Below are 13,503 nucleotides of genomic sequence, written 5' to 3'. Positions count from 1 at the left end.
CAGGTGTCGCGCGCGCGTGTGCGGAGTATCATTTAGAGAGGTAACTTTCAAAACGGTCCCGTTTTCTTTGACATACTTTGGCTTTGCCTTAATCCTGTGGATTTTGACTTTTAAGCTGTTTCCACGACTTTCGTGTTATAAAGCAGATGTAAACGTTCAAAACAAACAGATGAAGTAAATCAAAGCAATAGCACGTTGAATGATTTTCTTTTTTAATTGAAATGGACGATACGCTGGCTTGCTTCTGAGTGTTATAGCACATCATTTTTTAAAAAGCCATGCCTCGGCCAGGCAAAAACTCCTACAGTGACCAGAAACCTCCGTACTCGTACATCTCTCTGACTGCCATGGCCATCCAGAGCTCCTCGGAGAAGATGCTCCCCCTCAGCGACATCTACAAATTCATCATGGACCGCTTCCCGTATTACCGTGAGAACACTCAACGCTGGCAGAACTCACTCCGGCACAACCTTTCCTTCAACGACTGCTTCATCAAGATCCCCCGGCGCCCCGACCAACCGGGCAAGGGCAGCTTCTGGGCCTTGCACCCAGACTGCGGAGACATGTTCGAGAACGGCAGCTTCCTCCGCCGCCGCAAGCGGTTCAAGCTCCTGCGGGTGGAGCATTCGGCTTGCAAGAGTGGCCCCGTGCTGCACTCCTACCACTCTCACCATTCCCAGCACCCCTTGCATCAATCCCACCACCATTCCAGCAAGCTGGGCGTGGGACATCCGGAGTACCTGGGCACCATGGGCCGCCTCTCTCACTTCCAGAGCTACACGCTTGGCGGCGGGCAGAGCGGCGGCTTCAAGCACCCGTTCGCCATCGAGAGCCTGATTGGCAGAGACTATAAAGGAGTGATGGCCAGTGGTTTGCCCATTGCGTCGGTCATGCATCACCTCGGCTATCCCGTGCCCGTGGGCGGCATGGTCAACTCCGTGTGGCCGCACGTTGGCATGCTGTCCGAGCCGGTGTCGTCAGACTACCCGCCGTTCAGTGTGGCGGTGAAGGGGCTGTACCATCACCACCCGGGAACCCAGAGCATGCCCGCCGTGCCAGTGCCCATCAAACCCACGCCGACCCTGGGCTCGGTCCCCTCCTTGACTGGCATGACGCCGGGAGTAACGCAGCTGTGCCCGAGAAGCGCATCACTGATGGAGAGAGACGCAACAACTCTCGTTGAGGAAAAAAGCGGGTCTCTCCATCATGCTCTCCTGCAGTCCTGAGCCAAAAAAAAAGGAGCGGTGGGTACGCAGAGCATGCTTTTGGGGACGGCTGTGGACTGATTCGAGATGCCGAGCCTTTTCCAGAAGATCTGCCACTGTCCTTTTAAAAAGTGTTAAATAAGCTTTTACGGCTGTGTATTTCAGACTCTAGTTTATGTTATGCAGAATGCAGAATTCGGCTCTGCGCTTTTCTGCTTTGATGAATGATGAGGTATGTGTACATGTTTGAACTTCTTTTAAAAACTGTGTGCTGTACAAAGGACTGTATAAACTGGTATAAGGAAAAACATGTAAAAATGAAGCTTTATACGACATTAAAGATACACAGACTGTAAAAATTTTTCAAAATGAAAAAAGACTATGGCTTGCATGCTTGAATGACACTGGTAAAACAGTGAAGAGTATTTCTGTCTGAGAGAGAGTCGTGAAAAAACCCAAAGTGAATTTTCCTAAATTATTGTATTTGTGTAAAAGAGAAAATACATTTATGTTCAAATGTTCTTATATATTACCATAAATGTTATACATGTAAATATGTGTAGAATATAATCAATTTCAGCTTTTGAATTGCACTCGTGGTATTTACTAACACAACATCTAAATATTTTATGAAAATGAAACAATCAAATGGACAATTATAGTGACCAAAAGCAGGCCTGGTTTAAGTGTGCTGTTGTGAGTTTCGAAAAAGATTTGTAAATGAAGTATTTTTAGAGTAAAATCACACTTCAATCCAGTTTCTGTGCAGTGGAATGTCTTTTTTTCTATGTGACTTTTTCTCATTTGTCAGTTCTCCAAGCTGTGTTTACTCTTATATACTGTATACAGTATATTTATATGTACTCTTATATATGTAAAATTACATGCGACGCATATTTGTAAGGTAGTAGCTAATAGATAACATTCTTTAAAATATTCTTAAATTAATGTATCTGTAAATTCATTTTGTTTAATACAAAATAGATTTTTTTATGAATAGGAAATATTTTTTAGATTATTTAGTTCAATATGCGCTTTCACAGAATATTTACACTATTGTGTTCCACTTTGTGAATTCTTTCACCAAATCCACATTTTGAACGGTGAATCCTGACAGACCACAAGCATAAAGAGCTTAATAGTAATGGATTCGCCTCCTCACCATTTTGGAACATTAAGACAATTGTTGCTCCAAGGCACAGAGACGAAAGAGTCTGTTTGCCAAACTACAGAAAACATGGTGCCGTCCAGCAGAGGAGCATTTTCCTCATAATCCAATCTGATGTTGAGTGTTGCTTTATACGTTTAGTCCTGTGTCTGATCTTCTTTTAGAGTCAATTCATTCTCTGAGATCAGTTTTTTTTTAATGCAACTTTCTAATTTGGCCAAGTATATATTTTAGGAGCTCCACTGTAAAAAATGATATGATCAATAAGTTATGACAACATGTGTTTTAACATTGCTTTAACTCATCAAAATAATTCAAGCAATTTTCAACTTTTTTTATAAGTTATACAGTCAATTTAATATAATTTAAGTTGAAATGACTTAAACATCCAAGTTGATTGTACTTAAAAATTGAAGGCAGCAATTTTTGTACAGTAAAGAAGACCTAATCTGATATTAAAAAGTAAAGCATATGCAGAATTTTTTTTTCCTGCATAAAAACGTTCAGCGCAATATTTCCTGCATTTAAAGTATTAAACATTTATCTAAAATGAATATGTGCTGGAGATTTTTAGAGAACAAAAAGTTAAATTAAGTCAAATTATATGAACTTTAAAGAAGCAAACATTGGTTTTGTGCACAAGCAAAATTCAATTTAGGTTTGTTCATGTAACCGTGGCTTGTTTTTTGATTGCCTGATAGAAGTGACACTTCCTTAATATTTTGATAATGTTATATTTCATGAAAATAACACTGACCACGAATTGGGATGACCATAGATTTCTTTACCGAAAGGTTATTCTATGTGTGTGTGTGTGTGTGTCTGTGCTTCACATAAAGCGCCGGAGGAGACGGCCGCACGACTTCAAAAGCAGCCGTTTGATAAAGTTGTTTTTGTCCTGCTCGTCTTGACATAAATTTCACCTTTGAAGTTGAGAAGCTGGTCCTCTTCACAACACAAAAGCTGCCAGTTGGGAGGCCATTTAGAGTGTCACTGTTTAGCATGGCAAAGGCTCTTTTATACGTCTTCATACGCGCGCTGCAGCACACACTCGCACCAGGAGTGAGCTGAACCTGCCCTCTGAACAAATAAGATGCACAAGTGGCAGCCTGATGTGAAAACTACACCCACATCATATCTAGTCAATGAAAATGATCCGTCTCTCTTTCTTGCACTTGCTTTCCTCTCTCTTCATTACTCTCAGGATTCATTACAGTCTGACGGTTGACATCTGAATTTCTTGGCATCTTAAAAGACATCAGATTCATCTTTTACCATAAGCAGCAGTGTAAATTTCAAACAAAATGGGACATTTGGCATATCAAAAATCTAACACGCCAAGTGATTCAGTGCACAAGAAAATCCTCCCGTTTAAAGCAAATATGTGACCATTTCTTATCGCGATTATGACTGTGCCATGACTTTTCGATGAGAAAGATATGCAGATTTTTTTCCAACTCTTGAGTCTTTAATATGGATTATGTGGAAAGTATGATGAATAGGAATGAGGTCATCGTGAAGTTGCTGGTCTGCGGCTTGTTGAGGAGCAGAATTTGATATGAGGTATTATTGTTAATTACTCTGACTTCGACAGGGGTGGAGGTGACACATTCATGCCCATCTTAATGACTGCAAAGACCTAGCCTTCATAATGAACCGTTTAATTCATGAAGCTACTCGCCACCATGAGCCCCGGCAACCGCACAGCAACTTAGCACAACTGTATAATTCTTTATAAATGATAGAATTCTGGCCACAAATCAAGTGTGGATTGATAATATTATAATTGATATATTTTCTTAATTCTTCATTCATTCAGTGTTTAATCTGTCTGTCTCTAGAAATCTCTGTATCAGGGGATTTCTTTTTTTTTTACTGTTAAGTTGCTTTAGTGTGAAGGCTGTTTTAGACATAGTGATGCTCAACAACAGATAACACACACCATTAAATTTACACTGTTAGGAAGATTAAAAATAAATCAGCAAAAAAAATATCAAAAGGGACAGTAAGGACCAGTGTTGAGGGTAATGTATTACAAGTTACGTAATCAGATTACGTTTTTGAAGTAACAAGTAAAAGTAACATGTTACTTTTATGTTTTCAACAAAATATCTGAGTCACTTTTTCATATAAGTTACGCAAGATTTTTTTCTCCTAGTTTTTATTGACTGACAGCTCTCCTGTCTTCTTGTTGAGAGAAATTGTGCAGAGGCGTTGTGTGTAAACATGATGGTTATTGTAGTTCTGCTAATGTGAACATTACTCTTCTCACTTGCACAAACACTGATTCAGTATTCCTCAAAATGAATAAAAGCAGTGAAATGCAAACTCAGAATATTACGCGAAGCTGCAATTTATAAATATGTTCAATACACAAATATACTTTATGTATTTAATCTCACTTTATTAATAATTGTCTTTGCCGCTGACCTTCGATAATCCAATTCAACCATACTAACAAGCAAAATTATTTTTTATCCTTTTTATTGCTGAAGTCCAGCCCAGGTGAGAAAAGGTTACTCAAAAGTAACTTAATTACTTTCCATGAAAAGTAACTAAGTATTGCAATTAGTTACTTTTTCAGGGAGTAACCCAATATTGTAACGCATTACTTTTAAAAGTAACTTTCCTCAACATTGGTAAAGACGTTTATAATGTTACAAAATATCTGAACTTTATTCATCAAAGAATCTTGCATCTTTCATATAAAAATATATCATGGTTTCCACAAAAATATTAAGCGGCACAACTGTTTTCAATGCATAATAAGAAATGTATCTTGCACCAAATCAGCATAAGGATCCTGTGACACTGAAGACTGGAGTGACAGGAAACGTTCTCAGAACTTTGGCTAATAAAACATTATTACGCATGCATACAAGGTTCTCTCAAAGTTATGAAAATATGTTCTTCTAGTGAAATTAATAGAATGTTTGTACACAGTCTTTAATAACATTATCAAAATGATATTTATACATAGTTCACGACAAGTTTTGTGGCACGTTTGTCCAACGTTTTTTACTTACTACTCGTTTTAAAAATGTTCAGCATTAAAAAAGCTACGATCCCACAATGTTTGTAAAAAGTTAAAATGGAACGTTCCCTTATATTTTGTTGACCTTCGCATAAAAACGGAAAAATATTTTTAAATGTAAAAAAAAAAAAAATGAAATTTTTTACATTCTGAGAACATTTAAAAATAATGTTTTAATGGAAATGTTATCATAGAACATATTTGTCATGGCTGCTAAAAATTCAATTTGACATCACATGAATACTCAGACAGTAACATAGTGTGGCCCAGATCCGGCCCACATCTGGTACACGTGGATTGCACACATACCACATGTGGACCGGATCTGGGCCGACACTATGTTGCTGTCAGGGTAAATTACTTTTTAAAATATATTTTTTCAAATTGTTTTTACTGTTTTTTTTTTTTTTTTCATCAAATAAATGCAGCCTTGTTGAGCATAAGTGACCTTTCAAAAACATAATAAATTCTTACCAATCCCACACTTTTGAATAGTACTTGTTTTAACATTTTTATGCATTTTCCAAGGGGGTAATTTTTGCTAAATCTTACAAATTTCAACATGTTTACTTTTATTATGTTGACCGTCTTTTTACTATGCCTTCATCCTTTATTTTTGGTAATTTTCAGATACCTTTATGTATAGATTTACTTGCTTAAAAAAAAAAAATATTTTCATTTTTAGAATTATTATTTTTAATTTTTAAACTAAAAAACAGTGAGCGTAATAAATGATTAAAAAGTATTTCTAAAAAAGATTTTAAACGAGCCGTTCATTCATAAATACACAAGATCACTGTGAAAATACAGACTGGAAGACAAAAGACAACGAGCGCAGCGCTGAAAAGGGGAGGGGCATAAGATCTATAGCGTACATCAATTACCCGTAGCAGATCTATACAGGTGGAGCTGGGGAAGGGGGAGGGTTTCTGAATGCGCGCTGCACTGCTAAGGCAAATGCTACTGATGTATTTGAAGGTTGAGCACGCAAGTTCATTGGCTACTGATACAGCAGGAACCAATCAGCTGTGCCCTATAGATAATGATGTGATTATGAGCATAAAGGTTGAGGACCTATTACCTGCGCCATCTAGAGTTTCATGACAGAACTTTGTATTTATTGTGTTTTTTCCCCTCAAATTTCAACCATCCCATAGTTTGAGACATCATTATACTGCAATCAACAATATTACTACTAATTCAGCTTTAAAGGGGTCATTGGATGCAAAATGCACTTTTATATGGTGTTTGCATATAAATGTGTCTTTGCAGTGTGTGGACACAACCACCATACAATAAAAAAAATCCATGTCTTGTGTGACATGTCCCATGGAAGAGTCTCAAATTTATTTATTAGGATAAACCCCTTGAGATGCATCATCTCGTTTTCAAGGGGGTCCTAAAATACATCACGACCATCACAAAAGAACAATAATAAAATAAACAAAAGTACAATTATACATATTGGACAAACAAATACATACAGAACCACAAACACAAAAAAATAAATAAAAAATAATAATAATAATATTAACCGAAATATACCGAACTTTACAACCATTAAATCAAATTGGCAGAAATACATTTGAAATTGAATAATAAAGTATATATATATGTATTTGGATCACAAAATAATAATACAATTAATTTAAATAATAATAAAAAAAAAATTCACATTGTGTCAGCATCATACATTACAAGAGCAGTCAATCACAAAGTAAGAAGACAAGGTATGCTTAAACATCCCAAATGAAGTGATAGATCTATCGGAAGGTAAGTTATTCCAATCTAAAGTGGCTTTGAACATAAAAGCTCTTTTGCCAACTGTCTTCTTGGCTCGGGGGAGAGGGGTGGGGTGAGCAGCTCATTATCATTTAAGGAGACGGGTCGCTGTGAAAAGAGCTGTTTTTGAGGAGGTAAAAAGGGTGATGTTTTACACAACCATTGAGGAATTTTAACCAAAGTATGTTACAAACTTTACATGAATACCCTAAAGACTCATACCAACTTGTGGAAAATGGGCATCCGATGACCCCTGTAACACAAGAGCTTGTATGCAAACATCAAACTGACACGCTGACTACGATGAAATAGTAAAAATGACAGGTATTCAGATTTAGAAACTATATTGGTAGAGTTCTTCAAGTATCTGGAAGTGATCTTAAAGACATTATACAGTAGTTTCTTGTTCTGTAGCCTTTAATTCATGGCAGCTCTCAGGTGCTGGAGCTCAGTGAAATCACATTGATTTGTTCTTTCGGGGCTGAGCTTCATTACTTGGCATGTGCCTTCTGCCTTTCCCCTTCAACACACCTCGAGCCATAAGTCACCGACTCATAATAAAAAGCTCATCTGCCAAGCATTAACAAAAGATGAGTAGAGGTCACCAGAGCTGTAGTGCTGATCACTAAATCTCTCTCGTTCTTAGTGATTCACGAATAAAAGACAGCCACGTTCGGACTGCCCTCTGGGCTAATTGAAATGGTTGGAGGTTGTCCTTTTAACAAGGATTGTTAGATGCAGCCAAGTCCCGTGTTAATGGTGCTCAATAAAGCAGATTGTCTGGTGCTTGACTACTTCCTCTGATTACTTCCATGAATTCTGAAGCCATAGTGTCAGTGTTTTTAAAGGGTTAGTTCACCCAAAAATGAAAATTCTGTCAGTAATTACTCACCCTCATGTTGTTCCAACCCCGTAAGACTTTCGTTCATCTTCGGAACACAAATTAAGATATTTTTGATGAAATCTGAGTGCTGGATCACTCCTCCTGCAGGCTTATGGACACTATAACTTGCTGGCCCAGAAAATAAAGACATTGTTAATATAGTCCAAGTGACTCCAGTAGCTCAATCTTAAGTTTATAAAGCGACGAGAATACTTTTTGTGCGCAAAAACAAACAAAAATAATGACTTTATTCCACTTTTCATTTCCTTCTCTCTGGACCTCGAGTCTTTTTACGTAGTGTTTAAGCGCAGCGCGTCTGTGTTGCACGTCACCACGTAGGCTCACTATTGGGCGACTCTGGTCATGTGTGATACGTGGTGACGTGAAACACAGACGCGCTACGCTATTACACTACGTAAAAAAACCTCGTGTTTACCATTTGTAATAAGTAAGTTAAACCTGAAAAAACTCCTTTTGGGAAGACAACAAAGTAAATATTTTTCCTTTATTTGTGAAAGGACAATTTATTTGTTGCAGTACTTAAATATATAACTAGCTACCAGTAGAAGTCTATGTAATGTCCCCGTTTATATAGCTAAGCGAACGTGCTTATGTGTGTGTTTGAGTGTGTGTGTCCATGCGTGCAGTCTCATTTTTTAAGCCAGTGTCTGATGAGTGTTCAGAGATGCACACACTGCTCATTTAGAGTTAATTGGCTGTTGACAGCAGTTAAAGGAAAGGTCCTGTGCTGCCTCCCTGCACATTTATCTTTCTATTAGAGCAGGCACTTGGGTTTTTATTGGACTAATTAGGACTCTCTTTCTATCTGCTTAACACTGGCCCTACAACATGTGCACTCCTGCAACGTGTGTGTTTGTGTGTGTGAGAGGAAAAGAAAGTTCATACACTGTACACCTTTGTAATAATCATCTCAATTAGTCAAACACTTTGTAAAGATCACAGTCAGAGTGCTTGAGGAAGTCAAAGCTGAGATGTGACACAGAAACTCACACTCGCCCTCTTGTGTTCAGAGATTGTATTCAGTTAATGAACAAGGGCAAATTGTCACATTGATATTGGGGCAGTTTGTCACATCTTATTTCCACATTTGTTTTACTGTGTAGTTTTACCTGAAAAGCCATGAAATAAAAAAATGTTCTCCCAGTTTACATATTAAATATATATGTTTGTCTGTAATAAAAGTCTGTAATGTAGTATTTGTCTGACAAAGTAGTACAAATAAAAAGTTATCTAGTATTTTTCTGACACTCAAATCGGTGTCAAACAGGTTCTTAGTGTGACAACATGCCCCACCAAGGTAGACTTTTCGTTTGTCATGAACTAACAATATTATCCAATAAGAATGGAGTAGCCTATGAAAGAAATGATTGGAATCCATTCATCGGTGAGTGAATCTTTGAATGTGACAGACATCTAATGAATAAACCAGTGTTGTTATTGTTAACTAAAATGTTTACAAATCTTTAAATTATTAAAACAAAAATGAAACTGAAAGCTGAGAATATATTTTAAAAAAGATAGTAAATACTGTACTATACTTCTTACGGAACAGAGACTAGACAGAGATAAATCAAGAGTTGTTTCTTTATTTAATAAAGATGAGCCACAGGTAATGCAGGTGAGTATTTGCGGACAGATATGGTAGTTTGGTGTTGAATAATTGAAAGACAATGACAGTCTTGGTATTGCAGGTGGATTGGAGATTGTGGATGGATGAACGAATGGATGACTGAGAAGACACCTCGACGAGATGTAAAGTAAGTAACACTGCAATAACACTGCAACGAGACCAAACAATGAGACTGTGTGGGGTGTGTGCTTAAATGCAGAGGGAGATGATGAGGGAATGTGAAGCAGGTGCGGGTGATCAGTACTCTGATAATTGTGACCTCTGTGATTGGCTGATGGTGGAGCCTGACAGTCCCCCCCCCCAACCCCCAACTCCTGAGAGCCATGGACCTATACGTCTCGGTGTCCAGTCTCTTCCTCAAGGTGCTAGACGATCTGGGTGAGTCTCACGGAAGGTGGTAAGGAGGGCTGGATCTAGGATGTCATCCCTGGAGACCCATGAATGTTCTTCTGGCCCCTAGCACTCCCAGTCCTTCAGATACTCTAAACGGCCACCACGGCGTCGGGAGTCCAAGATCCTATAGACTGTGTAAACTGCTCCATCCTCCAGAATCAATGGAATCCGCTGTGGAGGAAACAGACACAGGTGAGTGGTAGGGTTTCAACAGGGAGACATGAAATGAAGGGTGAATTCTGTAGTGCAAAGGTAACTTTAACTGGTAGGAGACTGGGAGGTGATCTGACAGGTGATAGTGAAAGGGCCAACGTATCTGGGACTCAATTTCTTGCAGGGCAGGTGCATTTTGATGTCACAGGTAGAGAGCCAAACCTACTGTCCCTGTTGGAATGTTGGTGTTTCGCCTCCCCAGACTTCTGCTTAGGTCCTTTGTAACGGAAAGCAGATGATCAGGTCTGCCTTTTTGTTGATTAATCAAATCTAATCAACAAACAAAAGGTACTGATTAACCCCTCAAAACAAAACAACAGTGTTAGCAGATGCTCGGTCAGGTCCCCTGAGTTAATCTCATCAACTCAAGAAGATATTCACACTGAAAAGGAAGGACAAAGTTCGCCACGCGGTTACACGTGGGCACGACTCTGCATACACACACACAAAACACAGACTCCTTATCATGCCCGACCACTTGTGGTCAAAAGTACCTTTTTAAAATGTTTAAAATGTATTTCTTGCTGTGCTTATGATCCTTATACCCGAAATACGATATCTATAAGCTTTATTGATATGTAATCAATTTAATATGCATGTAATCACGAGAAATCCTGTTTCTTTGTGTTGTTGACTAACAGAATTGTCGTTCGCGGTATTGTTTTGTTCAGAAGAACACAACGGTGTTGAATATTTAGCACAGAATATTAGAGGATGCATTATTTGATTAATACCAGTTTTATAAATGTTTATGAACGAAGTTCATTCCGCCAGCATTAGTTAGAAGAGGCGTGTACCTTTCCAAATGAAAGGACATGACCACAATACGTCCTCCCAGGCGATTGGGTCACGCACGCAAGGGGGCGTGACTTTAGCTCCTTCAAAACACAGCGGGCTCTCTCACCTCACTCTCTCACCTCGCTCTCATCCTTCCTCCTTTTCTCCCGGCGCGACGCTTCCCCGAGGAACATCCCGGAAGGCCTCGGACAAACACATGTTCGAGTCGTAGCTGCCGTTCTTTGCAACTAAGTTATATTTGCCTCTTCCTTCACGGAAGATGAAGACGAACTTTCTCGGTAACGTTACATTTCAGTGAGCCTTTTCAAGCTTCCCGCGACACCGGAAGACGCAGTCGAAACAGGACCTCGTCCGCGCTTTCAGCATCAACCAAACAGAGAACAGACTTGCAAGACTTGCAGACTTCCTCTTTCTTTCTGTCATTTCATTTTATTCTTATCACGTATGTTATTATTGTTTAAATGTTTGTTTGTGTTTATTGTTTGCATTTTTACGTACGTTTCTATCCGTAGCTCATATAATCTTTAGTCACATTTATTAAAATCCATTTATACTTTTCACTGTCTCTGTGTTTGAAAACCCACCATTCTAAAGTCAATGAAACAAAAGATCCAGCTACAAGCTCGATATTAGACTACATTCAGTAGTTTTAATTAATAAACTCATAAAGTTTACTGTTCGTGGCCAGAACCTAAACTTTATTGGAGTTTGTAAATACCCCTTCTGGACGAATAACTGATGATTAGACCAGTTATAGACCAAGGTAATCTCGAAAATTGATAAAATAAATGTACATGCGACTTATGAATTATGACCATGAGTTATGATTATTAATATTTCCAAAATTCCCTATCCTTGAGCTAATTCACATTTACCCAGAGTCGTATACGCTACACCTTTGTCTGCACACTGCTCTCTGCAGATGGTGATGTGCAGCGTCCCAGACCCTCTCACTCTCTCGGAACCAATGATCGACTGATGGGACATCAGGTGGTTCCCCGGACCATGGGATCAGTGGAGGCTGGTAGCTGAGTATGCACTTGAAGGGATTGAGTCCAGTGATGGTGGCAGGCTGACAAATAGAGTTCTGCGTGTATTAGGCCAAGCCTAGGAATTGGTTCCATGAGTTCTGGAGGTCATGGCAAAAGGTTCTCAGGAAGTGCCCAATCTCCTGGATCTTCCTCTCATCTTGCCCATCCAACTGAGGATGGTAACCTGACGAGAGACTTACGGTCACACCGAGGAGTTTAAAAAGGCCTTCCATACCTGGGAGATGAACTGTGGACCTCTGTCTGATACAATGTCTTCTGGGATTCGATAGTACCGGAACACATGGATAAACAAGAGTTCAGCTGTGACCTGAATTTGACGATCATCTTGTTGAGAGCTCTGTAGTTAATACAAGGCTGCAAGCCTCCATCCTTTTTTGCCACAAAGAAGAAGCCTCTTCTATGTACTCCTCCATCTGTTCTGAAGTGATATAGGGAAGACTTTGCCATGGGGCACTGGCTCACCCAGATAAATGTCGATGGTACAGTCCCATGGCCAGTGTGGAGGCAACAGCTATGCTTTTTTGGGACAGAACACGTCACTGAAAGGGGTATAGAAGGGTGGAATATCCACAGATTGCTGTTCCACAGGGCTGTCAATGGACGTCGAGTTCCCCGGAAGTGGCTGTACTGGTCGAGGAAGATGACGGAAACATCCTGGGACTCATTTCAGGACTGGTCCAGGATAGGTCTGGGTCGTGTTGCACTAGCCACGGGTGCCTTGATATAATACCAGTGGTGGAATTCTCCAAAACCATAAAGGGGATTGACTTTTCACTAGTTTTCTCACTAGTTTTCAACTTTTGAGTTGCAACTTTTGCAAATTGCAACTAGAGGGGTCCAACTGTCTATCTCTACATGGGTTCTGCAGATGGGTTTTCCAGTTATCGACTGAACTTGGTAATGGGTTTCGGTGTGCCTCTTCTTGAGGTCAATGTGGCAGCAGAGGCTCCCAGAGATGAAGTTTCCGGCTGACCCAGGATCATGTGTGCCTTGATAACCAATCACATTTCAACCTTGACATCACTGAATTTCATTCAGAGATGTTTTACAGCCAATCACTGTTTGCGGATACCATAGAAATGAATGAGAAGTGCCGTAAACTGAATCAATTGTCTGTGACTTCTCTTATAAAACAGCACTTTTTTTTTAGTGTAAACTCTAAAAATAGATAAATCCAAAAGTAATTATTAAGCGCAAACATGTTGAAGATTAGCCGATGGGCAGATGATTCATTAAATGATAAGCCGTTTCCCCCAAAAAACTAGTGAAGACTCTCCTCCATTGACATCCATTCAAAAAAATAATAATTCTTCTCTGTGTACCG

At 39.3% G+C, this 13,503-nt stretch overlaps 1 protein-coding gene across 1 annotated transcript; it reads left to right on the top strand.

Moving 5' to 3' along the window:
* Nucleotides 1–278: 278 nt before the first annotated feature.
* Nucleotides 279–1,226, top strand: foxb2 (forkhead box B2; the record flags this gene model as incomplete). Its single annotated transcript, XM_081348774.1, has 1 exon — nt 279–1,226. The coding sequence occupies one exon, from the start codon at nt 279–281 to the stop codon at nt 1,224–1,226; it is 948 nt and encodes a 315-aa protein (XP_081204900.1).
* Between the last annotated feature and the right edge of the window lie 12,277 nt (nt 1,227–13,503).

The sequence above is a fragment of the Scardinius erythrophthalmus genome (genome assembly GCF_964197995.2).
Source record: "Scardinius erythrophthalmus genome assembly, chromosome: 20".
Classification (NCBI taxonomy): domain Eukaryota; kingdom Metazoa; phylum Chordata; class Actinopteri; order Cypriniformes; family Leuciscidae; genus Scardinius; species Scardinius erythrophthalmus.
This window is presented reverse-complemented; position numbering and strand designations above follow the sequence as displayed.